The 26,412-nt window shown below is 43.8% G+C and overlaps 1 protein-coding gene across 1 annotated transcript; it reads right to left on the reverse strand.

Annotated features, from left to right (window-relative positions):
• On the reverse strand, positions 1 to 26,412 carry cftr (CF transmembrane conductance regulator). The gene is made up of 27 exons (XM_084671913.1): positions 26,294 to 26,412; positions 25,472 to 25,582; positions 24,244 to 24,355; positions 22,910 to 23,125; positions 22,557 to 22,646; positions 21,259 to 21,422; positions 20,660 to 20,785; positions 19,754 to 20,000; positions 18,558 to 18,650; positions 17,619 to 17,795; positions 17,155 to 17,346; positions 12,732 to 12,826; positions 12,131 to 12,217; positions 11,107 to 11,893; positions 10,739 to 10,867; positions 10,607 to 10,644; positions 10,168 to 10,454; positions 9,950 to 10,029; positions 9,498 to 9,648; positions 6,642 to 6,869; positions 5,943 to 6,043; positions 5,516 to 5,737; positions 4,022 to 4,177; positions 3,732 to 3,821; positions 3,304 to 3,476; positions 2,578 to 2,683; positions 1 to 2,110 (listed from the first exon to the last, which is right to left on the reverse strand). The coding sequence occupies exons 1-27, from the start codon at positions 26,344 to 26,346 to the stop codon at positions 1,901 to 1,903; spliced, it is 4,521 nt and encodes a 1,506-aa protein (XP_084528039.1). The 5' UTR covers positions 26,347 to 26,412; the 3' UTR covers positions 1 to 1,900.

Consider the following 26,412-nt stretch of genomic DNA (forward strand, 5'->3'; position numbering starts at 1 on the left):
ATATAACTGATTATAGATATGAAATTGATACATGAAATCTTCATACATGTTTCAACATTTGTGTCAATTTCCTATGAATAAGAACATGCTTTATTTTAATTGACATTGTTGAAAAAGAAAAAAAAAATCTTGCATCAATGTATTATAAAATCATTAGATATCTCTAAGGAACAAAAAAGAGAGAATATTTTGAATTCCATCAAATCACGTTTGATAAGGGTGTCGTTTTTATACAGCATTCGATCATTTACTTTTCCTCTCTATTATACCACCATGGGGGAAAAAGCAAATGAGTACCTCAGGTGTTTTTAAAGTGCATACACATAGAAAAATAAGGGCATTTAACCACTTGTGCATGGTATCATCACCCATGCATCACTGTTATGTGTATTTACAGTGGGTAGACTTTTAACAAAGACCCTTGTAAACGCAGCTCTACAGCCAGATGATCTCACTGCAGTTTCTAGATTAGTCAGAACAACAGAATGCTAATCTGATCTCAAATCACTTTGATTTACAGCCTGTTGCCTTTCAAGTTTGAGACCATCTAAAATCCTGATTCTGAATTAGGTTTTAGGGCTTTCATTCACGCAAATGTATTGTGTATAAACTCATCACGTATATACTACTTTTTTCTTCCAAAATGGTTCCAATCAACATGTTGATTGAATAGCCACTAGTACAAAAAAGTAATTTAAAACAAAAAGATTTTTCCACCATATTCAAAAATGATCCTGCAAAGGCACTTGGAATGATCATGAATGCATGAAACTGCATCCAGTTAGTCATGTTTGGTCTACAATGGGTCAGAATTGAGAACAAGGAGGAATTAAGATGGGTCTCTGGTTTTTCAGGCCCTGTTACAGATCATTGCATAATTATAAGTCAATTACCACCTAAGCTACAACACACAGGACACCTATGTAATTACCACTGAACAAGTGTTCCTCATGAGTGTATATATAAATAACCCAAAAAACATTGATTCCACTTGAAAGGAGTATACATAAGCATGTCAAGAGATCGTTCATGACATCTCCACATATGTTGTTTAACATTCATTACAGTCCATAGGAATAGTACATGAATTCATCCCACTTTCTGATTGCTTCCAGTTCTAAAATAAATGTCATTTTAACATTTGCTGTCATGACTGTAGGTAAAATATAGACCTGCTCATTTAACCCCCTCTCTCTCTCTCCACAGTGTATGTGTATGTATCTTGAATTCCAGTTCAAGCATTCAATGTACATATGTCAAATAAAGGCATTGAATAGTTTGATTAATGTCATTTTAGCAGGTGTTTGAAAACAACACGGTACTCTCTAGTTTGTCTGTCTCAGTCTAACAATATAATGTTTTAAGATAGACAAACGTCTGTATTGAAAAGTGCTGTACTATATATTTGAGCAAGGTCTGTCTTCAGGTAGCCTAAGAAGAGTCAGAAAACCTGGCTACCAAGGTGTCATTGTACATGGCAGGACATCAGAAAGTGGCCTAAATTCACATTCTGTTGCTAAGTGATGACAGGAACAACATAAATATGACATGAATGCAAAAAAAAAAGTGTATGAATGTTGAAAGCATTTATAAAAGTATTAGGAAATATCTATGGCATGCATAATGCTCAAATTCTCTTTCACATGCTTTATAAATGCCTACGTATACCCCTTTGAAATAAAGTGTTTTTTCCAAAATATTTTCGAATCAGTTGTCTTGTAGAAAACAGCAGATAGTGCCGACTACTGCCTCATGGTACAAAGTCACAAGCTAACGTCACTAACATTAGTTACAGGGTAATTATATTGGGCCTCAGACTCATTAAGGTGAATTCCCCAAATTACTTATACAGTTAAAAAGGCTTCCCACCCTTTCCCTCTGTACAGACTCCAGCCCCACCTCAGAGGCGAGTGTCCTGCACCTCCTCCTCAGCCTCCTCCTGCAGGGCGGAGATCTTGGTGGTCTGCGGGGCGCGCTTGCTGGAGTTGAGGCGGTGCAGCGGGAAGAGCTTGAGGCGCTCTGCCTGGCTGATGGCCTGCTTCAGGTGGCTGGTCTCGTTCATTAACTTCTGGATGGAGTCGTACCTCTTTATGGAGCTGCCCTCAATCATCTGTGGGGGGCGGAGTCGGGAGAATCGTTTTGTTTAACAGTGTCAAAGCAATGTCGACGTGGGAAAAATACCTGACCATCATTAGAATACAATATCTGTTTCATAGGTTCAACACAAACAATCCCATACAGTACATACGATGAGAACTGAATAAAATAAAAAATAAAACACACACCCACACAACTACACTTCACACATGATAATGTACATGCCTATCATTCATGGGATTAATAATGGAATTTACAGAAGTTACACTATCTAAGTGGTGTATCTAATTCAGTGGTGGCAGGGTAGCACCATTATAATGGACGTAGACAAAGGAAGGGGAGATTATAATGCTTCATGGGAGATGGAATGTGAATAGTGTTTGTGGAGTTGGTGTCGGAAGCTGAGTGGTGTGAGTGTGTGTGTGTGTGTGTGTGTGTGTGTGTGTGTGAGTGTGTGTGTGTGTGTGTGTGTATACCGACCAAGAAAGACTGGCACTCCAAAAGTGGTTCCACTCTGTGTTCTGACAGAATGACAGTGCAGTTGGAGAACGACTGCTTCAGTGTCTTCCGCAGAACCTGCAACGTTCTGCAACACACACACCCAGAAACAAGTGCGCACACACAGACAAACGTTAACTCCAGTTTGACTTGCCATGTGCCAGTTGGTTTCCTTTTTCAGCACAATTAGTTCTCTTTATATTTGGCCAGTATTTATAATTTATATTGTTATTTATATTTCTAATGACAAACATGCCATTATCACACAATGCCACATAATACGTTCCACTATCTCTGTCACACTCTATTTCCTTCTTCTTTTACTCCTACACACAAATAGTTTCTTCCCATTTGTGGTTCAGATGAAAGCAACAGAGCTGTTTCAGAACCAGCGTCATAAGGAGCTGCTAATTACAAGCATCATTTACCATAAAGACCTTACACACACATACACACACACAGGAACTGGACATTACGGTAAGTCCTAGGATTGTCACCATATGTCATCAAATACCCAAACCGGTTTGGGTTCAGCTATAACCTTCCATACCTTTCACACACACACACACACACACACACAAACACACACATCTATCACCTCTAACCCTTTCTGACAACACAGGTCATCAGAACATCGCCAAGCTGAATCGAAAAGCACTATGCTTGTTTTTTTGTAAGATGGAGTTCCTTGCTTGTGTTCCTCCTTACATAGGGTCCAGGTAGGCACTGGGCTCGTCCAGCAGGAGAATGCGGGCCTTGCTGAGAATAGAGCGGGCCAGACACATGAGCTGCTTGTGGCCGTTACTGAGGACGTAGCCCCCGTCCTCTAACTGGAAGTCCAACTTGTCAGGGAACTGCTCAATCACAGACTTCAGACCCACCTGGAGACATCGCACAAGATAAAATGACTTAGTAGTCGAATATTTTGTAAATAACTTGTTGGTGCTATTGTGGAGTGTACGAACAGCCCACACAAGGGCATGAGTCATGGAAAAGACCCATGCAAGGATTTGTTGTAGAGAGAAAATGAAGAGAGAGTGCGACAGGACAAGATACAAGGGTCAAAGGGAGACGGATACATGTGGAAGTAAGAGCAGTGCAAGCGTGACAGAGAGATCTGGAACAACACGGCTCACCTCCTCAGCCACCCTCCAGAGGTCCTCGTCACTGTATTGAGTGTGCGGGTCCAGATTCATACGGAACGTTCCAGTAAGGATGAAGATTTTCTGAAGACAAAAGACTTCTCAGAAACGTTCTTTGCTTATTTCATCACATCATGTAAAAAAGGGTGAAGGGGAATAGTTCATAATTGTTCAATACCCATTGAGTCTTTTGCGACCTAAATCTGCATGTACAGATTTTGGACTGGTCTACAGTATTTAACTAGTACACAGATACCAGTGTGCTGCACAACAGTTTTTTTTACTTGTGGCACCACTCCGAAGGCTTTCCTCCAGGTCTGCAGGGAGACGCTGTTCCAGGAAACTCCATCGATGGTAATCTCTCCGTCTGTAGATGCCAGGCGCAGCAGAGCAGAGAGAAGGGTGCTCTTCCCTGAGCCTGTCCTCCCCAACACTCCCACCTGCCACCCAGAGGAGAGGTTCATGAAGACAGAAGCTTCACAAAGCAACCTTTGTGTGTACACTTGTGTCTAGCTGCCAATTACAGTCAAATATCTCTAATGGGTATATTTTATGAAACTTGTCCTGGACATTTTCAACCTGCAGTCTACTGTACATTTTAGAAAGGGTCTGTGGCTGTCACACTTACCATAGCCATGCCACTGCCAACCAGCAGAGGGCAGTATGACAGTTCTTATCTATGTGTTGGTAGATGGCTTGGTAATGTCCTGATCGTTTTATTGATTAAGGCGTATTATTCGAGTAAGCTACTTGTGTTGGTAACCTGGAGATAACTAACCTCCATTCAACACCAAATAGGGAAAATAATAGGTTATGCATTTCCCCTAACTGAGATAAGATTTGGGAGGTGTGAACAATTATCTATAGTCTTAGAACTGAGCTAAATTATCACATTTCCATCCTGTTACTAAAACGATTGCTCACAAGTAATTTGAGTACTTATGGATCAATCTCCAGCAATTGTATTACCATGACTCTCTCATAATTTCAGTTGAGACCTGACTCCTTCATACTACAAAATAGGATTATACATTTTCAACAATGAGCCTTCTGCAGACCCATTATTGATTAGGTCCCTTTTTGTCTCACAGCCAAACTGATGATCACAATGGTGACATCACTTCTCCACAACTATGTTTTCAATCTTACAGTACAAAGAAGAAGTACAGTACACATATGCAATGGGAGTCAAGGTCATCTATACAATATCCTTTTTCTACTCCCCCAAGCAAAGGTTTCAGTGATACAGTAATTAGAGCTTTAGCAGAGAGCTCAATTTAATGGCTGGGCCAAAGTGCTAACGTGAGGTAATGTTCAGGCTAAAGTGATACGGGAGCTAATAGCTAAGCTAAAGGAATAACATGCGCAGGCTAATCCCCGGATGGTCTCCCCGAGGACACATTACTGTGAACCCTTAAAGCTCTAATTGTCTCTTTAAGACTCACAGGCGAGAGTGGCAGAGTGAAATTCATCTCTGCTCGCGTGAAAGCAAGACTGTCACAAGGAATCAGCTCCATATACATAACATGAACTCATTTGAGAAACACAACTACACCATTACTCCTTACACCCTCACAGCCTTGAAACAGTAACATATGCACCACTAATCTCACTTTGTTCTCCGTAAATTCACACACACACACACACACACACACACACACACACACACACACACACACACACACACACACACACACACACACACACACACACAAACACACCCACACCCCCCCCACACACACACACCTTCTTCCCAACTCTCACTCCAACAGACTTACACTCTGACCCCCCTCCACCGTGAAGGAGAGGTTCTGCAGCACGGCCCGGCCAGCCTTCGTGTACTTGACCGACAGACCCTGGATGTCCATGTGGCCCTGGTTGGGCCAGTTCTCCTGGGCGTGGGGATTGTTGATGACCAGGTCCAGGCCTTTACCCCCGCTGGGCCGAGGCTCCTCCGACGGCAGGTCGATGAACTTGAAGACTCGGTCCACCGACCGCATCTGGAAACACAGTCGAGTTTAACTGAGGAGAACTGGGCACTGGCCTGCAACAAACCATGAGGATCCACCTCAACATACAGTAAGGTTTCACTAACGTGGGAGTGAAAGTGTCAGGGATATTGAATAATGCCTATTGAAACTGAAATATCTGAAGGCCATTATTTAGTATAGATTTGTGGAGGTGTGTGTGTGTGTTTGTACATACCAGTCCATCCACAGTAATGCTGGTGATAACAGCCCACTGGAAAGTCCCCAGAATGAGCATGGCAAGGGCTACGATGATGCCAATCTCGCCAGGCTTATCCTCTGAAGAGCACAGACATGTACACACAGTATGTATCAGCATGCAGGTTATACTACCTCCTCTGCTACTCTTGTGATACAAAGCAGTCCTGCACAGGCACTTTTGCAAGCCAATGGGCTGTGAAATTGACCTCAAATTGACTGCCTACATAAACAAACTGTCCATTGCGTCACACCACATGACATGGCTTTTTAATGTGCGTGTGTTTGGGTGAACACAAGTGCAGGGCCCTTCATTTAACTGGTTTCATAGGCAGAGGGAAATGGGAACATGCTCAATTAAAGGATATTAAATGAGAGAAACACACTTCAAATTAACAGTAAATTACAAGTGAAAGGTTATTCCGTTTTTTGTATACACATTTTGCTGCTTTTGGATTTGATCTCAAAACCTACAAAGTTTTCAGTTGTTTAAAGAGAGGATGAAAGAGAAAAAAAATGATAAGCACGTCATCCAAATCACCCAGTTATTCTAGCCCACATGGAATTCCTATTTAGCTTGGCTCATCAGATGAGCCGCTCTGAATTCAAGTATGGATAAATCACCAACACACTTTTTCTAACCCTCTTTTCATCAACAAGCCCCCCCAATCTAACTCACGGTTTGTTCCTACAGCAATGAAGGCCGCGGCGGAGAAGAAAAAGACGAAGATGATGTCACAGCGAAAGAGGAACCAGCGCAGCGTGGAGAGGTAGTGGAACCAGGCGGCGGTGTGCGTGTTCAGCGCCTTGTGGAACAAGGTCTCGAAGTAGGACTGGCGGCCGAACGCCCGGATGGTCCACAGCCCCTTCAGGGAGATGATGAGGTGGGAGAAGATGGGACTGCGGGCTGGAGGGGGGATGGGGGTGGAGGGGGGTGGAGGGGGGTGGAGGGGTGGAGGGGGGATGGGGGTGGAGGGGGGTGGAGGGGTGGAGGGGTGGAGGGGGGTGGAGGGGTGGAGGTGAAGGTGGGGGTGGAGGGGGGTGGAGGGGTGGAGGGGTGGAGGTGAAGGTGGGGGTGGAGGGGGGATGGGGGTGGAGGGGTGGAAGTGAACGTGGGGGTGAAGGTGGGGGTGGGGGTGGAGGGGGGATGGGGGTGGAGGGGTGGAGGTGAACGTGGGGGTGAAGGTGGGGGTGGGGGTGGAGGGGGGATGGGGGTGGAGGGAGGATGGGGGTGGAGGTGAAGGTGGGGGTGAAGGTGGGGGGGTTAAGTGAAGGAGGGATAGACGGAACACACAAATGATCTCATTCCCATGTCATGACAGGCTTCATCTTAAACTACGTAGGCACCTGTTTGCCATGTTCATGGGAAGATATCCATATCACTTACCCACTTTAACACACAAAATTGTCAACAAATTATTTCCATTCCTCCTAAATTCACCTTTACAATCAGAAGTGACAGGGACTTCAACAAGCTGTCAAAGCGCTTGGTCTGTGCATGTCCAGTAACGTATCATGCTGTACTGTTAAACTGGAAAGGCAGGCGGAAAATGTAAAAGGGAGGAAGGAAATAATAAAGCCGATGGTACAGTAGAGAGACCCTCAGAGGTCATGGCAGAGAACAACAAAACTGACAATGTAAACCTGTTTGCACGGTAAAGCAATTTGCAAATGAATAAACTGTAGCCTATTTGATTTGCCATGGATCCATTACGCTAACTTGCATAATTGGACTTCATTTAACTTCAACCTGATTAGTGATTTCATTTAGTGTTGACCATGCAATGTATGTGGCAAACGGTTGTCTTAGAGTCTATTATTGTCTAACATTGTTTTCCTGTCAAAAAAAACTAACAGACAATAGGGGCCTACATGTATGAGAAAAAAAAACAACAGAAAAAACAACACTTCAATGAACTTCATTATAACTTTTCTGTCCATCAACCATTAACTTAACAAGCTAACTAGAGCAAATATAGTGACACTCACACATAAACATTTTGCTGTCTCATGCTTAGTGGTTAAGGATTCATATTTGAGGACAGAAGCTCCCACACAACTGAAGAAAGCTTCTGTAAAGATGAACCTGGATCCTGCTGTCCTTTAATCTTGAACAAAACCCAAAGTCACCTGTAATGTAGCTCGAGGGAGCTAGCATGGGCTGACTTTAGTACACTTTCAGTATCTGCCACAGAAAACAGAGGCCTACTAACAAATAATACATTGGTCTCTCCCCAAAATACTCAAAAGTTTTAAATCCCAAACAAAACACAGGTGAGAAGGCCTACAAGTGTGCCCTCCAATCTCTATATAAGAACTCACAATAGTGAGTAGTTACAATAGTCAAAGACCGTATTGCAATCACACAGACATATTGATTATCTTACATCCCACATGCCCTCCAATCTTCACGTGTATCTTTATACCTACAGTATATCCTTATGTAAGTATGCATGTGGATTGGAACTTTACACTGTGCACATCAAGAACAGACTTGAGGGTATACTAGATGTTTCAATAAAACGTGTGTGTGGATGTGTTTTGTCAGTGCAGGGAAGCGATAGAATGATACCAGGATGGGGCCAGAGGATGTTCCGGATACGGTTTTCTCTCTGACCCCTCCATGCTCTCCAGGGCACCGGAAAACCCGCTGGCGACACACACGGAATGACATGACGTAGACCGGAAGTGCGTCCCCGAAACATGGTAGGAATACTTGGAATACTTTGAAAACGTCTCATTTCCTCACCACAGATGCAACGTTCTCCTACACAGGACAATGGGAGAGCCCCATCCCATTGCTTTTGCCAATGAAAGCATTTGCAATTACAGATGAGCTTACACTTCTGGAAACCAAAGATCCCAATATTTTAAAGATCCTAAACCAAACAGTGTCACAAGGACTTTCCAACCCATTAAAAGGACCCAATGACTGATTTACATGTCCTGATTTCTTTTATGGCAACACATGTTATGGAATCTTAATTCTGATTGGAAGAGAGCTGACCTCATGCCAGTCCGCAGCCACGTCCTGTTCATAGTGGTAAATACCCCTTAGGCTGACTCATCCATCCTCTGGTGTCCACCCTGTTTTCGCCTGTCAGTATGACCTTTGAACTCTGGCAGCATGCCAGCCCTGGTATCTGTGCCCGCTAACGGACAAGATGAGTGCGGTCGCTGTGCCGCCCTCCTCTGTCTTTCCTCTCCCTGTTTTCTCATTGCTGGTTGTCTCCATGCTTTCTATTAAGGCTTCGAAGCACTTATGGCAACCGTAGCTTGTAACTGAACCGCGTATATCTAAACAAAGAGTCAGAGTCACTCAGCCCATTTAAACACAATTTGAAACTATCCCAAACTACTTGCGCAACTACTTTGGAGGCTATTGATTAATGTCCTAACGTCAACATGCTTCTCTCATCCCACGGCAAGAGTCAAGGCAGACTTCCAGTAACTCACACCCCCATGCACTCTGCCTACACCCCTGCTCGCACTTGCCGCTGTGCTGCGACGACGGCCGTGCCTCGCCCAGACTCACCTTCCGCCTCCAGCTGTCTGAGCTGCTGTCCCGTGCGCAGGAAGTACTTCCTGAGGGTCAGGAAGATGCACGCCAGGGGGATGGCAGCGATGAAGATGTACGGCCGCATTATGGACACGGTGAAGATGGCCCCCAGGACTATCAGCGTCAACTGGGGGGGAGCGACGGACGAACGCATGGAAGGAGAAAGGTAGGATGGATGAACGAGTAAGGTGACGATGCAGAGGAAATGTCGAAAGGGCAATGAGAATTTCGGCTGGTATACTGTGTGCTATTGATCATTCATACCTTTACAACTCATATTGCTGGTTGACTTCAAATTCATCAATAAGTCATATTCATAGCGTTTCTAGTCTTTCAGTAGAAACTCCACCCATCCATCAACAGAATAAGAGTCTGACAGACTTTATTGATCCTCACAAGGGGAAACTTGGGAGCTGCTAGCTACTCACCTGAATGAGGTCAAACAGCACTAGAGGCAGCATGTCATCAATGGTGGCCATGTCTTTGGTAAACCTGTTCATGATCCGACCTGGTAGGGCAAAACACCAGAACAACGTGTATAGTATGGACCTGCTGAAGGCAGTTCCACGCTTGCAGTAACAAAGCATTCCTTTCAGTGATACACCATTCAAGTGTGTAAGTCTTCAGTATCCAGCGAGCGTCTCACCAGTTTTCATGGTGTTAAGGATGGCCATCGGTGCCCTGAGCACGGCGCTCAGCATTTGTTCGTGGAGCCTCTTGGATACAGTAAGCAGCGTGTGGACCAATGGGAGGCCTCGGAAGAAGCCCAACGCCAGCACGCTCTCAGAAGTCGCCACGTAAATGTAGATGATGTAATAAGCACTGGTGGGCGTGACGATGACTCCCTGCTGGGAATTAGCCTCTGAGCTGTTGGGGTGTTGTGTGTCGACAAAGTCTGAGGCCAAAGGGTTGGCCTCTTCACTCCAGATCTTACTGGAAGGCGAGAGGTGAAGAAAGGATTTAGAGAATAGCTGCAGAATTAAGATGACCATACAACACTGGGCCAAAAGGACTGTTTTGTTTGTTTGTTTGTTTATAAACCCGTATTGTGGAACATTTTTCAAGTAAAACAAACAAGAACGTACTCTGTAATGAGAAATATGCCGAGGACGGAGCCAGTAACCTGCATCAAGGAAACACATTTAGGACGATGCTGTAGATTGCCATTAGTTATGAGAATACCGAATGTGATCCTGACACTAATCTTGTAAGTGTACCTCTATCACAAACACCAGAAAGATGAAGATAAGGACATAGACCAGGTTCCTGTTGGTGGTGATGTATCGCAGGTAGGTGTTCCACGAGGTTGTCTCAAAGACGTTCTCCTTCTCGTCGGCAAAGCATTCCTGCACACAGTACATTTTGATATTTGTATGGAATCTAGCTTCTTTGATCAAATGATAAATACAGTATGTATCTCTGTAAAAACCTCAAACTAAGGGACATGAGTGGTACAATTGAGATTCAGATGCAGTACATATGCATATTTAACGAAATACTGACAAGATGTTCAAATATAATTTTCAACACCCACATTTCAAGATTCAACACAACTGATAGCGAGCCATGTCGTTGTAAACCTTACCTTCATGTCCTCCTCGTTGACATCCTCACTGCCGTCGTACGAACAGTCCTTAGAGAGGCGCCGAGCGTAGATGTCTAACTCTGAGGCCAGCTCGCACTGAGGCGTGATGGACAGTTTCTTCCTGAAGGAGGACTGCAGGTGCTCTCTCCTTCCCTGCCCCTGAGCATTGGTGATAAATGACAACATAGACTGGCGCCGCTGCCCGCTGAGCTGCTGCAGCCCGTTGTGGTACAGGTTGCTCCTGGGCAGAACTTCTTCCACTTGGTCATCTTCAGGAACCACTGAAAACCTGCGCTCGGAGAGTTCCCGTACTCCATCTTCAATGGTGTTCGAAGGGCCATTACCGTTTTGCTGGGAGTTACCAATGAAGGAGAACTTGCGGGCGGCTGCTAGTGGGTTGAGGATGAGGGACTGTTTACGTTTCTCCGTGTGACCGTCAACTCCGGGCGTGCCTTGGGATCCAGTGATAATGATAGGCGGTGGGTGCTGGCGGAAGGATTGGCGAAAGGGCTCGGAACCTCGTAGACCAGCCGATTCGTCGACAGACACCCGGCGGAGGGTTTCTGTCAGGATGGAACTTCGCCTCTCAGCATTTATATTGTCGTAGGCCTCGAGACCGAGGAGTAGTGAGCTGAAGTCTGGTCGCTGTGCCTGAAGCTCAGAGAAGGAGCCATAGAAGTAGCAGATGCCATTGTGGAGAAGCAGAATCTTGTCTGCCCGCTTGAGGTGGTCCAGTTTGCTGGTGACCACTATGCGTGTTTTAGAGGCCATCAGTTTACAAAAGCACCTGCCATTAAAAGGTAAAGTCATGAAACTGTAAGACATTGTTATTTATTATTGGCCAATTCCCTTCAACATATGAAGAAAGAACAGTCCCCATGAAAAAAGGTATTTTCGTGAAATACCCCTTTGACCTACCACATAACTAAAATTTTAAAGGATAGCTTTGACCTTGAAAATTCCCTGTACGTCTCCAAACCAGCCCCTTCCCCACCTTCAAAAGATTCTTTATTATTGTACCGACCTCTCAAAGATCTCCTTCTCTGTCACTATATCCAGGTGTGTGAAAGGCGAATCCAATAGGTAGAGGTCGGCATCTTTGTACACAGCCCTGCACATGCACAAAAAGACGTGCATGTAAAACAATCCATCAAACAGAGTTTAAAAGAGGAAGTCATTGTAGCAATCAATCTTGACAATTCATTCCCCATAATGATTGCCGGCTAAAATGCCTCTCTCTGTAAAGCCAGCAAAATATACTACACAACACCAATAAATAATGTGTGGAGATATGATTGTGTGTATAATCATATCTCCAATACAATAATCCTTGCTGGATGAGGATTTTACAACAACTTTTTAACTAATCAAGATCAGATGTACATATTTTGAGTTGATGTAAATCACAAAAAGGGTTTCACGTATGGCTCATAATGGTACATTTGATTAAGCCACATTATAGACTGAAATGTTGTAATTTGAGTATTACTTTAAACAACAGGACAGAGTTCAGTTACTCAACATGAACTTGTTCCAGTTGATTAAAAAGGAAATATTCCTTAGATGACAGGTGCCATGGTGAGTGAGGACTGTTGAGTGACACTCAGGTGTGTGATGCAACATACCTGGCAAGACTGATACGTGCCCTTTGACCCCCACTGAGAGTCACCCCACCCTCTACAAGGGAAGTCTTGTCTTTCTCTGGTAGCAGGGCCAGGTCCTAAGGGAAAACAAGGAAGGTTACACACAGTATGACACACACACAGACTCACACACACACACACACACACACACACACACACACACACACACACACAATGACCAGCCAGATGACAGAGGCCCTTTACCTCATAAGGATGAAGATGAGGGGTGTCAAACGGCTACTGAGACTTTAACAAAATGTCAAACTGTGTTTTTTGATGATATGCAAATGTTTCCAATGATGCTAATTGATCATCTACAGCACCAATTGTGATGTCAACCAGCACAATGTCACATTCTGTTCTGAATTACATAGGAGGAAGTTGAATGATGAAATAAACTAATACAGATGTTGTGCTTCCTCACTTTTGCATCACTTTCAGAATGTGTAAATAACACCAAAATCACAAACACAAATTTAATTCAGTACAGTGGAAACAGTATCACTCTGGCATGATTCAACTTTAATTTCAATCACGCCAACAGTCACTTCCTGACTCAACAACATTTTATTTCATGGCAATTTTTATGTTCGTTTTTTTGTGAAGCACTCACACTCCCATTTGATTTCTTTATTGTGAAGCACTTGGAGCAGAATTTCTTGTATGAAAAGTTAATCTTAATCAAGTTTGCTATTATAAATTGACTTATTATTAGTGGTATTCCAAATGATGCCGTTTTTTCCACAGTGGACAATGGGAGAAAATGTGCTTCCACCTACACTTCAGGAATGTTTGGGCCCAACAAAAAGTGTCATAAAACTGTTTATCAGTAACTGTCACAGTGGATCCCAAGGGCACGGCAAACATCAAGGAGGAACCACCCTGCTTGTTCAGGACAGGGGTGCGTACCCACCGTGACACCCCTTGTTTGGGCTGAGCCATTGCGACAACAGTGACAGAGGGACCTTCTCTCACTCTGAGGGAAGAACATCACACTCTCCTCAACAGGTTCTCTCAATCATGTCAGTGAGAGATGCGACGCTACTATGTGGATGGGGGGCCCCGGGCGAAGAGAATTCTCAGAAGGGGGCGTGATCCACTGTATAGAGAGAGTACCGGTAGTGCTTTATTGATCCCAGGGGAGAAATTGCACATCTTCAGCCTCATTTACAGGCACAATACATCATTTAGAAACAGGATTTACGATAAGCAGTATACATCAGTGCAAATAGAAAGTGAATGAAAATAATCCTTGGTATGTCTATTAGGCACCAAACCTGCCAAAGGGATGCAACCCAATGGTGTCCATAAAGTGCGGTAAGTAAATTTAAGTCTGAGCACCCTTTGTGCAGATTTGGGTCCATCAAACCCACACAGTCAGGGAAGCATTGATGGGTTGTTTACCAGTAGTTGGGAAGTCCATTCAGACGAGCACCACAGCACAATCACTTACTTAAAGTGCTCCTTAACCTGGTCATGTAGCCGGTAGTTTGATGAGCATTTGTCTCTCTGCCACCTCTCGTGTCCAGACTGACCCCCTAGGACGTAGTCTGATCTCTGGACCAGATTGTCCAGCTTGCTAGCCTCTGCTGGTTTCATGCTGGGACTCCAGGAAATAGCACTCCCAATAGGCTGGTTGAAAATGTTCAGCCTTGGTCATACGTCACTGGACATAATCCTTTTCAAGAAGTAGAGTTGACACGGGCCATCCTTGTTTAAGGCTTTGTGGTTTCCTGGTCATTCCAGCCTGTTGTCCAGGTGCACTCCTAGGAACTTGACTGAACCACTTCAATGTTATCCCCATGGTTGGAAACCATGGGATCTTATTTCTTCTGAAGTCCACAATCTCCCTAATCAACCCCCTGTTGCAGGCACCTACAACTAAACAATCTCCTGTATTTCCCCTCTTGCCCTCCCATTAGTCATCAAACAATGGCAGGTTCATAGCAACACCTCTGCAGAAGGCACTTTGCCATGTAGTACCCAAGTGTCATCTAAAGTATAGAAGGTGACAAGGAAGTGAGCCAAGACAGTCCCTTGGGAAACATCAGTGCTGCTGACCACTCAAACATATAGCTGCCCTGGAGCCTCACATGTTGGGCCTATTGTCGAAATCTACGAACCTTTTTTTCAGACGTCCATGTCTTGTTAGTTTGCAGTGTCATTAATCAAATGCGGGTGACGCTCTTCCGTAAGTAAGGGCCGCTGTGAGTTTGTACACATGGCAAGAAAACGTGCATTGCCCTCTGTTACATCCAAAGACCAGAGTGCTGTTCTTAGGGTCGAGACCTTGGCACACACGTTGCCCCAAACCGTTTTTGTTTGTTTATGAATTTTCTTGCTTCATGGAACACAAAGACATGTCTCTTGGTCATGCTTTGTAGTGACTGTACCGACTGAATAGTCATTTAAAGATATGGATATAACTGCGTACCCAGAAGGAGGGGAAGAAAGGTACAAAACAGGCGCTTTGTTTGGGTGGTTTGGTGAAGGGCCGAGGTCAAAGGAGCGCGTGACAGTGTCATACACGTATATACCTGGGAGGATGGAGCCTCCTGCATGGGTCTTTCACATTGCCCTGTCAAGCATGAATTGTAGTCATATGTTGTACCTCGTTTCACTTCTTCTGGAAACAGTAGTTATATTCAGTACATCGTTTTAAGTCTGTACTGAAAGTAGACAAACAAACAAAACAGCATACTGGAACAACAACAGGATGAGAACAACAAACTTGTTTATGTCTGTAACTCCTGAATGCACATGAAAACCTTTCATCATTACAACGATTCAGAGAGGATGATGGCGCTGGTGGGGTGCAAAAAGTTTTATTCCAACGTTCCAAACATTCAAACCACAAACTTGAATGTCCGAATGCATACACATCTTAGACTTCTTTCGATTGATCTGAAAAGCATGCTTTGAAAAGGAATGTCTACAACTGTAAATGAAGACCTACCTTTTCCAAACTTACGTTGTCCTTTAAGGAGAGCATTGGGGATTAAGTTAACAGTTTGTTTAAAAGGTTGTTAAACATAAAAAGGGAAAGAAAAGCCAACTTGTGAAAGCGTCCAGTTAGCGCTAAAGCTACAAGCTAACGCCTACTGTTAAGCAAACACTCATGACGTCTGTCTGGCCCTTCAGTTGGCAACAGCCCAGTATTCAGCCTCAAGACTACAAAATGCCACCTTTGTGTCTAACCGCCCTAAAACAAGTGTCCCTCGTCACTGTCAAACCACATCCAACCATGGTTGCTTTAGTATCTTTCTCTCTGGGTTAGTATGTTGCGTTGACATTTACACTCCTATGATGTTAGATTAAATGTCGGAAATGAAAGATAACTTGGCAAGTTTCCAAACAGGCTTAAACATAGTGCACTATGAAGCACTGGTTCAATTAGTAAGGCACAGAAACATTAGTTGCAGAACATCCATTAGCCTCGGTTAGGAGAGGTTAAACATTGTTTAACTGAAGCCATTAGTGATGATTTCGTTTCGAAGAGGTTTCTTGCCTCGGGGGTGTTAGTCGAGGCATTCCTCAATCCTATTGTTGTTCTAACTACCACCTCATGCCAGTGTTTAACGCATGTTGTTAGGGAACAAATTCAAGAGTATACCGAAACAGGAGCTGTCAATAGTGCAGGCCACTATTTGTTTGCTATGAAAACACAGTGTGTGTTTTGGTGAAACAGCCATTGTTGTTTCTACTTCTCCTAACCAATAAGGAGTTGTGTGAGGGCTGTGTGAGGGAAGATCCTTCAAGTAATATTTTTCTAAATAATCTTTCTGCCTTAGATGTCGTGGATTCAGCAAATGTTCACACCATTCTGATGGTCTGAATATGAAACCCCTCTACCTACCTACTACCTACTACTACTACCTGAACGCATGAATATGCTGTACATTATTCATCTCAAAATGTTCAAGTCAACACAAATAATTGTGTGCATGCTGAGCAAGTCTGATCAGGTGACACAATGTGGGGTCCCCATGGCAACTGGAGTGTCTGAGACAGCAATTCAGAGACCCCCGCTGAGCCTCCAGTCTGAAGAGGCCATCATTCAGCCACAGAGGCTCCAGAGACAAGGTGTGTGTCTGTGTGTGTCTGTGACACGTTTCAAAAAGCGGGGGGGGGGGGAGGGGCTAGACCATGGAAACATGACACAGTGATGCCACAAAACTCCTGGATAGACCCAGATATAACTTGTAAAACAGGAGAAGAGGTATCAGAATAAAAGTATGTGAAGAAGGGATGAACACATAAGTGAGAAAGTACTAAATAAAAACAAAGAAAAAAATGCATACAGAGAGATGAAAAAAAAAAGAAGCAAAATATACATGAACCTTGGAAGACGCCATAAAGCTACACACTACAACTGGGAATAAGACTAGATCTCCCAGCACCTCACCTCTTCTAGTTGGCAGGCTTTGATGACTGAACTGTAGCGGTATTCATCGTAGACCAGCCCAAACAGGATGTTGTCACGGATGGTTCCTGGCATGATCCAGGAAGTCTGAGAGGAGAATGAGATCCGTCCGCTGTGTCGAATCTTCCCTTCTGAAGGGACCAGCTCCCCAAGGATCATCATCAGCAGGGAACTCTGAAGACACACAACATGGCGTCCCCCAACAATATGTGGTAAGAACAAAGGAACTAAAGAAGAACAAAGGACAATCCTTTTCTGTTCCTTTCACCTTGTGGTTAATATCAAAGCAGGGGGAGCTTTATCTCCAAACCTCAATCTGGTGCACTATCAAAATCTTACTACAACAGAGACAACTTGATCCAGACAGGGTGTTTTAACTGGGATATGAAACCAACAAGGCTGACAACATGTCCTCCACCTCACAGCCACCCCAGTTCAGTTCCTACCTTCCCAGAGCCGGTGGAGCCAGCCACAGCCAACATCTTGCCCTTCTCCAGGTACAGGCTGATGTTCTTTAGGACAGGAGTAACATACAGGTTGGTGAAAAAGAGGCTGGCATCATCATTTGGGTGACTGTTGGCCTTGTTCTCTTGCTTGATCTTTTCAAAGAGCTCCCCTATGCCCTGAAAGGAACAGAGCGAGGGAGACAGTGAGAGGGCATTCACGTTTTCCTTGTGTGTTTGAGGACAGTGTGTATTCTCCATACACTGTTTGCTGGCTGGTCACAGACAGAACACGGTCACAGAACAAGAGCCCAAGAGCCTCAAATCACTTTTCTGAGGTTTCTCCCGGTTCAACCATTGACTTCCACCAGCAGTTATTTAGATTAGGTGACGCACATGCAGTCAGTGATGGGATGAGGACCTCCCTCCTCTATTCACCACATAGAACATTCCGGTAAGAAGAGTGACAGGGATAGAATCATGGATGTAAGTAATGAGCACCACAAGTAATGACTTTACAACTCAGTTTAGACAGTTGGTTAAGAAACCAAAAAACGTATATTACGAAGCAAGCATACCGCATGTGCTACGCTGTAGCCTAGGTTTGAATTAGACCCTGGCCCTTTGCCTTATGTCTTCCCTTCCATCTCTCACCTCCCTTTCCTGTCACACTTAACTATCACTGTCAAATTAAGCATGAAAATGCTGAAAATATATATAACCATATGTGTATAACATATGATTTATTAATTTGCATAAAATATAATTGGATTCAATTTGATTTAAAATCCTATTGTGCGTAGTGATCATTTCAGTCAAGGCATTGGTGATTGAATGTGCTTGAAGTTCAGTCAAATAACTTATATTGACAAAAAGTGAAAGCAACTATTTGGTTCAGTAAAATAACTCGCTTGGATAAGACCTAGCGCATCATACACACACCTCGTCCCAAGAAGCAGACACATTCACCAGCTCCACTTCAGTTGTGGTGAGGTTGTACTCCAACACTTTGTATTCCTCTTTGGTGAGATATTCCTAGAAGACACAAATGCCAAACCAAACAGCAAGTGTTATTGCAGTAACAATGGGGAACTGGCCAGAACATTATATCTGCAACATACACACACACACACACACAGTACAGTACAGTACAAACAGTTGCCTGGTGAAAGAATGCTCGACGCATATTGTGTCCTAAGCAGGGCTGTGACTGCACTGTACACTATTGCGCAGTCGGATCTCAGATACAGCACGTTTGGCAGATAGTGATAATATAAGTACAAAAGTGGTGTGACTTTCCTGTGACCTCTTTGTTGGTGAGCGTGTGTGTTCTTGTTCAGTTTCATCCATCTGCAGCTACAGTAATGTGCCCTGTGGTGTGTACTTAGAAATGTCTAGGACAGTTTGTGTGTGTGTGTGTGTTTACTGTCTAACCTCCAGATGTTTAAGTGGGATCACGAATCAGAGCTTCCTCTGTGTGACTGCCTATTCCCAAAAGCCTTTATGCTACCATGACAAAAAAAACACCTGAAGTACTCTACGCGTGCCTGACATGACTCGCTGACAGAACCCAAAGCATCGCCCCATACTGCACTCTTTTCCACTGCAGGCCCCTCAAGCACACTGTTCATTCTTGATCTACATACCAAAAAGACAGTATTAATGACAACAACAACAACAGTGATTTGCTTAACTGAAACACACTTTCTATAACGCAACCCCAAACCTTCTTTCAGCTACTCCATTAGCACTCATTGATCATGAAAGTGCCACTACCACAATCACTTAGAGATCTCTTCCAAGCCATGGCACCACTTCCTTATAGCCCGATACAGAACATTCTGGTCAAAGAGAGAACAAGTTCTGAACTCATTGACTCAATGGACGTGGAACTCGGGGTACTGACACACACATATCGACACACAAACACACACACACACAAAATCAGTTAGGGAATCGAGCTAGTAATCTGAAGGTTGCCAGTTCGATTCCCGGCCATGCCAAATGACGTTGTGTCCTTGGGCAAGGCACTTCACCCTACATTCCTCGGGGGGAATGTCTCTGTACTTACTGTAAGTTGCTCTGGATAAGAGCGTCTGCTAAATGACTAAATGTAAATCACAGAGTCTTTCACCCACCTCTATCTTCTTGACCAGTGCCAGGGTATCGTACCACATCTGGATGGAGCCGGGCAGCTGGCGAGTGAGGGTCATGCGCAGCACCATGCAGTAGGACGCCGTGGTGAAGATGCGGCGCAGGATAATGCCCTTGCTGAGTGCGTGCGGAACGATGGCGGACACGATGACCAGGATGGCCGAAAAGAAGTAAGAGGCGCTATAGAAGTAGCGCAGGGAACCAATCTTGCGTGTCAGCGTCATCTCGCCCCTGGACAAGAAGGAAGGGGAGATCTGAAGTTTGTTTTGCTGGGGGGGTTTTCTCTACCTTGTTTTTTACCAACAAGGGTACACTGGATCTCTCATTTAAATGCTAGGAATAGATGGAACAGTTCTCAACCAAACCAACAGGAACAGTGATCCAGAGTCACAAGGCCCTATGTCTGTAACATTTTCTTTGTCCTTTGTGGACGGAGGAAATCGAATCATGCGTTTATTTAATTCACTTTGTTTGAAGAAACCACGTAAACTGAACATGTGTCCTGTTGATCAAGTATATTTCATGAATACATCAACGCATAAGAACAAAAAAAAGAAGGAATCACATGATGAGGACATTGCGAGGGCCTGTGATCCGATCTTTTGTTTTTCAAATCTAGGAATGTAAGAATCGAGAGTTCCTTCAAACTAGGATGCTTTATAGACTACCATTAGCTTATCAAGGCTGATGTGGCAGGGACAATCGGCTCTGTTAAGTTCTTTAGAAAATCTTTGTCATTCAGACAAGACAAAGAGATGACAACATTTGACAACATCCTCTAAACTTCTGTCCCTTAACGCCAAAAAACACTCTTCTACATTGTGGACTTCCGTGTGTCTTTCAATGGGGTTAGTTGCAGATGTCGTCTGTAAGCTGAGTAAATGTCTTACTGTCTGATATTCTTGATGATGGTTTCCATGACTTCTTCCCAGCCGTAAGCTTTGACTGAATGAATGTTCTCCACGATCTCCGAGGTGAGTGCCAGACGGCGGCTAATCATCCCGGCCCTCTTCACCCTTAGGGAAAACACACAGTTTACAAAACGGAGACACACACACTCCCACACACCGACATATGCCCACCGGAAACACTTTGTATTCGCACAATCCACACAGAGCGTGCGCACACCACACAATCAGTCTGTACTAAAAATTCTATGAAACACCAAATATCCTTTTACCGTTTGCGCTATATATCTTTGAGCTTGTTAGCATAACCAAAAGACAGTGATTACATTGCAGGCTTAGTCTCTCCCCCTCCAAGAGTGGCCTGAAATTGCCTGGCAGTGATTGGCTTGTGGGGTCTTCCATGCATTGTTGACATTTCTCAGGGGCACGGGGCATGCTGTTCTCAGAGATCACTGAGGGAAATCAAGGTCACTGAAAACTCATGCTCAGCGATGACACACGGAGGGTGGTGGGGATTGGTGGGATGAGGTGCATGTTAGTGTGTGTCTCCAATCGAGTATGTGTGCATGCTTGAGGCCTACCTGTGCGGGCCCATCTTCTGGGAGAGGCATGCCTGGACGATGCCCAGCAGGGTTAGGGCAGCCAGGGCACAGAAGCCGTTGACCTCGATCAACTCCCAAATCAGCCCCACACAGAGGATACACTGGAGAGGGGTGATCCACACAAAGTGTGCCAGGCCCAGACTCTGGAACACATACAAACATATTATTACAATTCATATTCATAACTATAGGGAGACACATGAAAACCCCCACATCCCCACATGAAGACTAGCTCCACTATATGGAAAAGTGATCCTGATGCTACTTCACTGAGTATCTGGCAGAGCACTTAGCAGCTCAGGCTAGTTCTCGATGTGCATCTCATTACTAAAACTCTGAGAGGCATGTTTTTATATCCTCAAAGACTGTGAATGAATGAATAAATGATTGAATGAATGAAAGAGCAATCCATTTGTAAAAAAAAAAAATGAAAAAAAAAAAAGGCTAACAAACTCCAAAACAAAAAATACTGGTTGTCACAAATTGTATCATTATACCAATAAAACAAACAACGAAATCCTAAAACACTTTGAAAGCTGGCAACATTTCCAAGAACGTGTTATTCAGTTATTTAGTTATTAACCCAGATTTGTGCAATTTGCTTGCTGTTGTCCTTTGACTCTTCTTGCTATACACATTCACTTTTAAGGTATGCCTACTACAGACAGGTGGAACTAATATTTTACTGGCATTACCCCCCCCCCCCCCACACACACACACACACACACTTTCTGTGGGGGACAAGTAAAATATTAGTTTCACATTAGTTTGACACATAGTTTCTAAGAGGAGATTCACATTGGAAGACTACTTGAAACAGAGGACATAACCAGGACACAGAAGAATACAGTAGTTCTGAGAAGAGAATCAAAAGAGTTGGGCCCAGGTCGCATTCAGCCAGTGATAATTGCCTCAAAGCAGGTAGCAGAGTGTATCAACATTCAACACTCCCCCCACACCCTCCCTTCACAGACTTTAGACCCCTCCCATCCACGTCCGCCCCTTATTGCTGAGTTTGTTCCTACTCATCCAAAGTTGGCTTGAAAAACATTTAGCAAAACTAATGTTGTAGTTGACTGACGCAAGTGGTTTTCCAGCAAACTGTAGCCGCCTCATTGGGTTCAGTGCTAAGTAACCATCATTCATTCATAAACCTCCAGTCCCAAACTTTCTAAAGCAAGCTTATTTAGTTATTTTAGAAGATAAAACAGTCTCTTCACATATTTTTGGAAGAACTGTTTGTTTTACAGTATACCCTCTTTGGTGTGTTTGCTTACCTCGTCCAGCTTGTTAAGGTGGGCAGACATTAGGCTAACCAGCTGACCTGTGCTGATCTTATCCAGGACACGGCTCGACAGCTTCAGAGTCTAGAGGGTCAAAGGTCATGAAAGACACATGGTTTAGAATGTGAGGTGACAGGGATGTCACAATGGCTTTGGTCTTCATAAGTAGAAACGGGATGTGGTGCTAGTCCAATCTCCATCACACCCCTGTGTGGCAAGACAGCTTTTGGCGTTTCAGGAATTCTATTTACCTCAACTCTAACGTGAGACAACATTAAATCTGTCATTATTTATTAGGACAAGTGTAGTGTCATCATTCATGAGAATGCGCACCCACACACACACACCTTTTTATAGATTAGACTGAATAGGGCAATGCGGATCTGCATGCCCAGGTGGTGCAAGCCAAAGATGGCGGGCTGGAGGAGGAGGAAACGCACAGTGAAAAGCAGGCAGAGGCCCAGAGCCAGGTAGTAGCCCTGCTCCCTCTCTGGGGCATGGAAAGGGTCGAAAGAAGCAATGATTCGCCCCAGAAGCTGGGGCTGCACTGTCTTGGAGGCCTCCTGTGGAAAGACAGAGAGATGGACAGGTTGTGAGACAAATGGCTGAGAGACTTTTTGGACTTTTAAAGATACCTTTATTGGGCAGCTAGAACTGCCAGCTAAGCAAGCAGTTTCACCACACCAGCCATTTCATATTCCAACCAAACCCATTTCACTTAAAAATGTAATACATTTTACTTTCAAATCAAATCAAATAAAACTAAAGGGCTGAGAGAGGGTGAGAGAAAAATGAAGACAGAGACAGTTCATGAGAACTGAAAAGGTCACCATCCACTGCTGAATTGGAAAAAAAAACAACAAATAACGAAAAATGTCTCGATTGGACGACTGGAAACTGGTTGAACATTTACCTTCATTGGGCATTCATAAGTATGTCACACAGTGCCATATCAACCTCCGTTCAGGTAATGAGTCTTTTTTCTAACATCTTGAACAACAGAAGTCTGTGATGCTGGAAGCATCAGACTGAGAATCAATTGAGTGCAACAAAAATGCTTCAACACTGGTCAAATATGCCCCTGACACCTGTATACATGATGGCCACGTCAGCGACCCTGCAATAACAAGTTGACTCAACACGTTGATAGCATAATACCATCAGAGACTTCATGTTGCCAATAATAAACTAAGGACAAAAAACAGAAAAGTGACTGATCAAATGACAATGACATGAACCCCAACTCAAAAAAACTCACTCTGTACCCCGTGGGAGTCACTAGGCATTCCCAATGCCATCACACAAGGTTAAGTACTAACCTGTCAGCTTCCTCCTGTGGCTGAGAGCACTGGGATAGTGACACCTTAGTGCCACATGCTTGTCCAAGGCTCCATGGATTAAGGCCATGGCACCAGTATACTGCCATACTATAGTTTCGACTAATTTATTAGTATGTACCACATTAGGCATAAGGTAGCAGCAAAGTGCTGTTTTCTCAATGAGTGGTACAACTGTGCACAGAACATGGCAGGTGCTTATATGGCACGTGCTTATATGGCACCCTAACCCTAACCCATGGACAATTATGGCTTGGCATTTTAATTATTCATGATAGGTCCTTGTCAGTTTAAGGGACCCCCCCCCACACACACAAACATAAACTCAGAAAAAATACACTTACCCCAAAGTACAACAGAACTCCATAAAAAAGAAACGGCCACAGGAAACAGCGGGAGATAGCTCGCATGAGACGAGGCTTCTGCTTGGACGAAGCTACTTCTCGGTCCCATTCTCTACATCGGGAACCAACGAAGAAGAGTTACATATGGGGGACGGAGGGGGGGGGGGGGTATGGAGTCACCAGGAACACTTACTACTGAAGAAGAGTAAACACAAATGGAGAAAAGTTACAGGAAATGACTGAAAGACTGGCTAGCAGTTACTGTACAGTAAAGCAGATTGGCACATTGTTCTGCTGGGCTCATTTATAACCTGGGTGATTTGGCTCAGCCGGAGCCTTGATGAACGAATGAGGGAGAATTAATGTGTGTGTGAAAGAGAGAGGGGTGAAGACAGAGAGACCGAGTGACGAGTGAGTGACCATACCTAACTTGTAAATCAAAGGTAAAGTTCAAATTCCCAGCAGACTGCAGTGTTGATTAGAAAAAATAAAATGCCCACCAGTATTCATCACTCTCTGGGTATTTGGAAGTTTCAAAGGTCAACATTTACATCCCGTTTAGATGTCTGTTGGCATGCTTTACCGTGACATGGCCTCACCCACTGACCCAATAGGGGCCCCCCGTGACAAGACCTGCATGTGGGACACTGTGTTCCTGTTGTCTCTGAGGCAAAAACACAGGTGGCATTTAACGGGTGACTAAAATCCTTTTCTCTTTTTTCCGTCCAAAATCCCTCAAAGGTGTGACATTTACTCCCTCTTAATAAGGGGGACAGAGAAAAAAGGACTGTAACGCCAAAAAAAGAGAATCAGGGTGAAAGGTTGAAGAAGGGAGACAAAATGGGAAAGAGTGAGAAGAATTTAGAGAATTATGGATGGATGGATGAGTTCAGATGATAAATAGCATTTTCTGGAATCAGTCAAACATTGGTAGATACGCAGACAGAGGGAAATAAATATATAAAAGAAAGATGTAACATGAGACAGAGAAAAGATGCAGTGAGCAAGGGCCAACGGTAGAATATATTGAAAGGGCAAAGACAATACCACCGAACTCAGGAGGACAACTACAAAGGAGGAATAAAACTTTTTTTTTAACTAACTAAAAACTTGAAAAAATATTCCTGCAAATGATTTCAAACTCAAATACATTTAATTTTTCAGAACAAGTTGACGATTGGAATTGTTTGATTTGGTTCAATAGTTACAGTTATGACGACAGACACACCTTTCTAGTCTTTCGGAGAGGTTATCTGCGAGGTCATACGAAGGTGCCTTGTAAACGTCTGTCAACTCCAACTTCTTTTTGAAGCCCTTCCTTAACAATGGGGATGTCCAACTGCAAACAGAGAGAGTAGTTTGGTTGGTTCCCTGTGTGATGTACTGTAATCTGTGCTCGTAAATTAATCCATGAGAGCTGAATGCTGAATTATAAGACATTTACATTTAGTCATTTAGCAGACACTCTTATCCAGAGCGACTTACAGTAAGTACAGGGAAATTACCCCCGAGGCAAATATGGTGAAGTGCCTTGCCCAAGGACCCAACGTCATTTGGCACTTTTGACAATTTTGACTTTGATAAGACATCAAAATTGTGCAAAGTTTGACGCTTTTATTGGCATTCTATTACTAGATCACTACAATTTGGAAGAGGATGCTTGAGAATTTTGCTTTCACTGAATAATTTGGTGGATGCTGTAATCGGTATTGCTGTGAATAATATCAATAATAGGCTACGCCTGCTGTTTGGTATTGTATGTAGATTGGACGAGATGATTAATTCTCAATGGCATTTCATACGATATTACGGTGGCTAAACAATCGTAATTTGACCTATTGGAATAAAAAATGGATGGCGTAATTTTCTTTGAGAGCCATAAGGGCACATAAACGGTATTTAAAGCTTTCCTTTTCAATTCAAACTACGATAGAATATTTTGAAACTGATATGTCCATCGTCGGAAATTATCTGTCAAATGCCCTGCTCTAAACTTCTCTGGTACAGTTGAAAGACGTCATAATTCAAAGATTAAGTACGTTTTTCTTACCAGAAGAAAAACTTGGAGAGGAAGTTTGCATCTTCCACAGGTGACTTCTGCATCCTAAGTGCGCCGCCAATTTCACTGCACCTGTATCGCTGTGTAGTTTACATTTGGTGGCCCTCGCG

Source organism: Hypomesus nipponensis, chromosome 14 (assembly GCF_054491055.1).
Source record: "Hypomesus nipponensis isolate SF chromosome 14, ASM5449105v1, whole genome shotgun sequence".
Lineage (NCBI taxonomy): Eukaryota > Metazoa > Chordata > Actinopteri > Osmeriformes > Osmeridae > Hypomesus > Hypomesus nipponensis.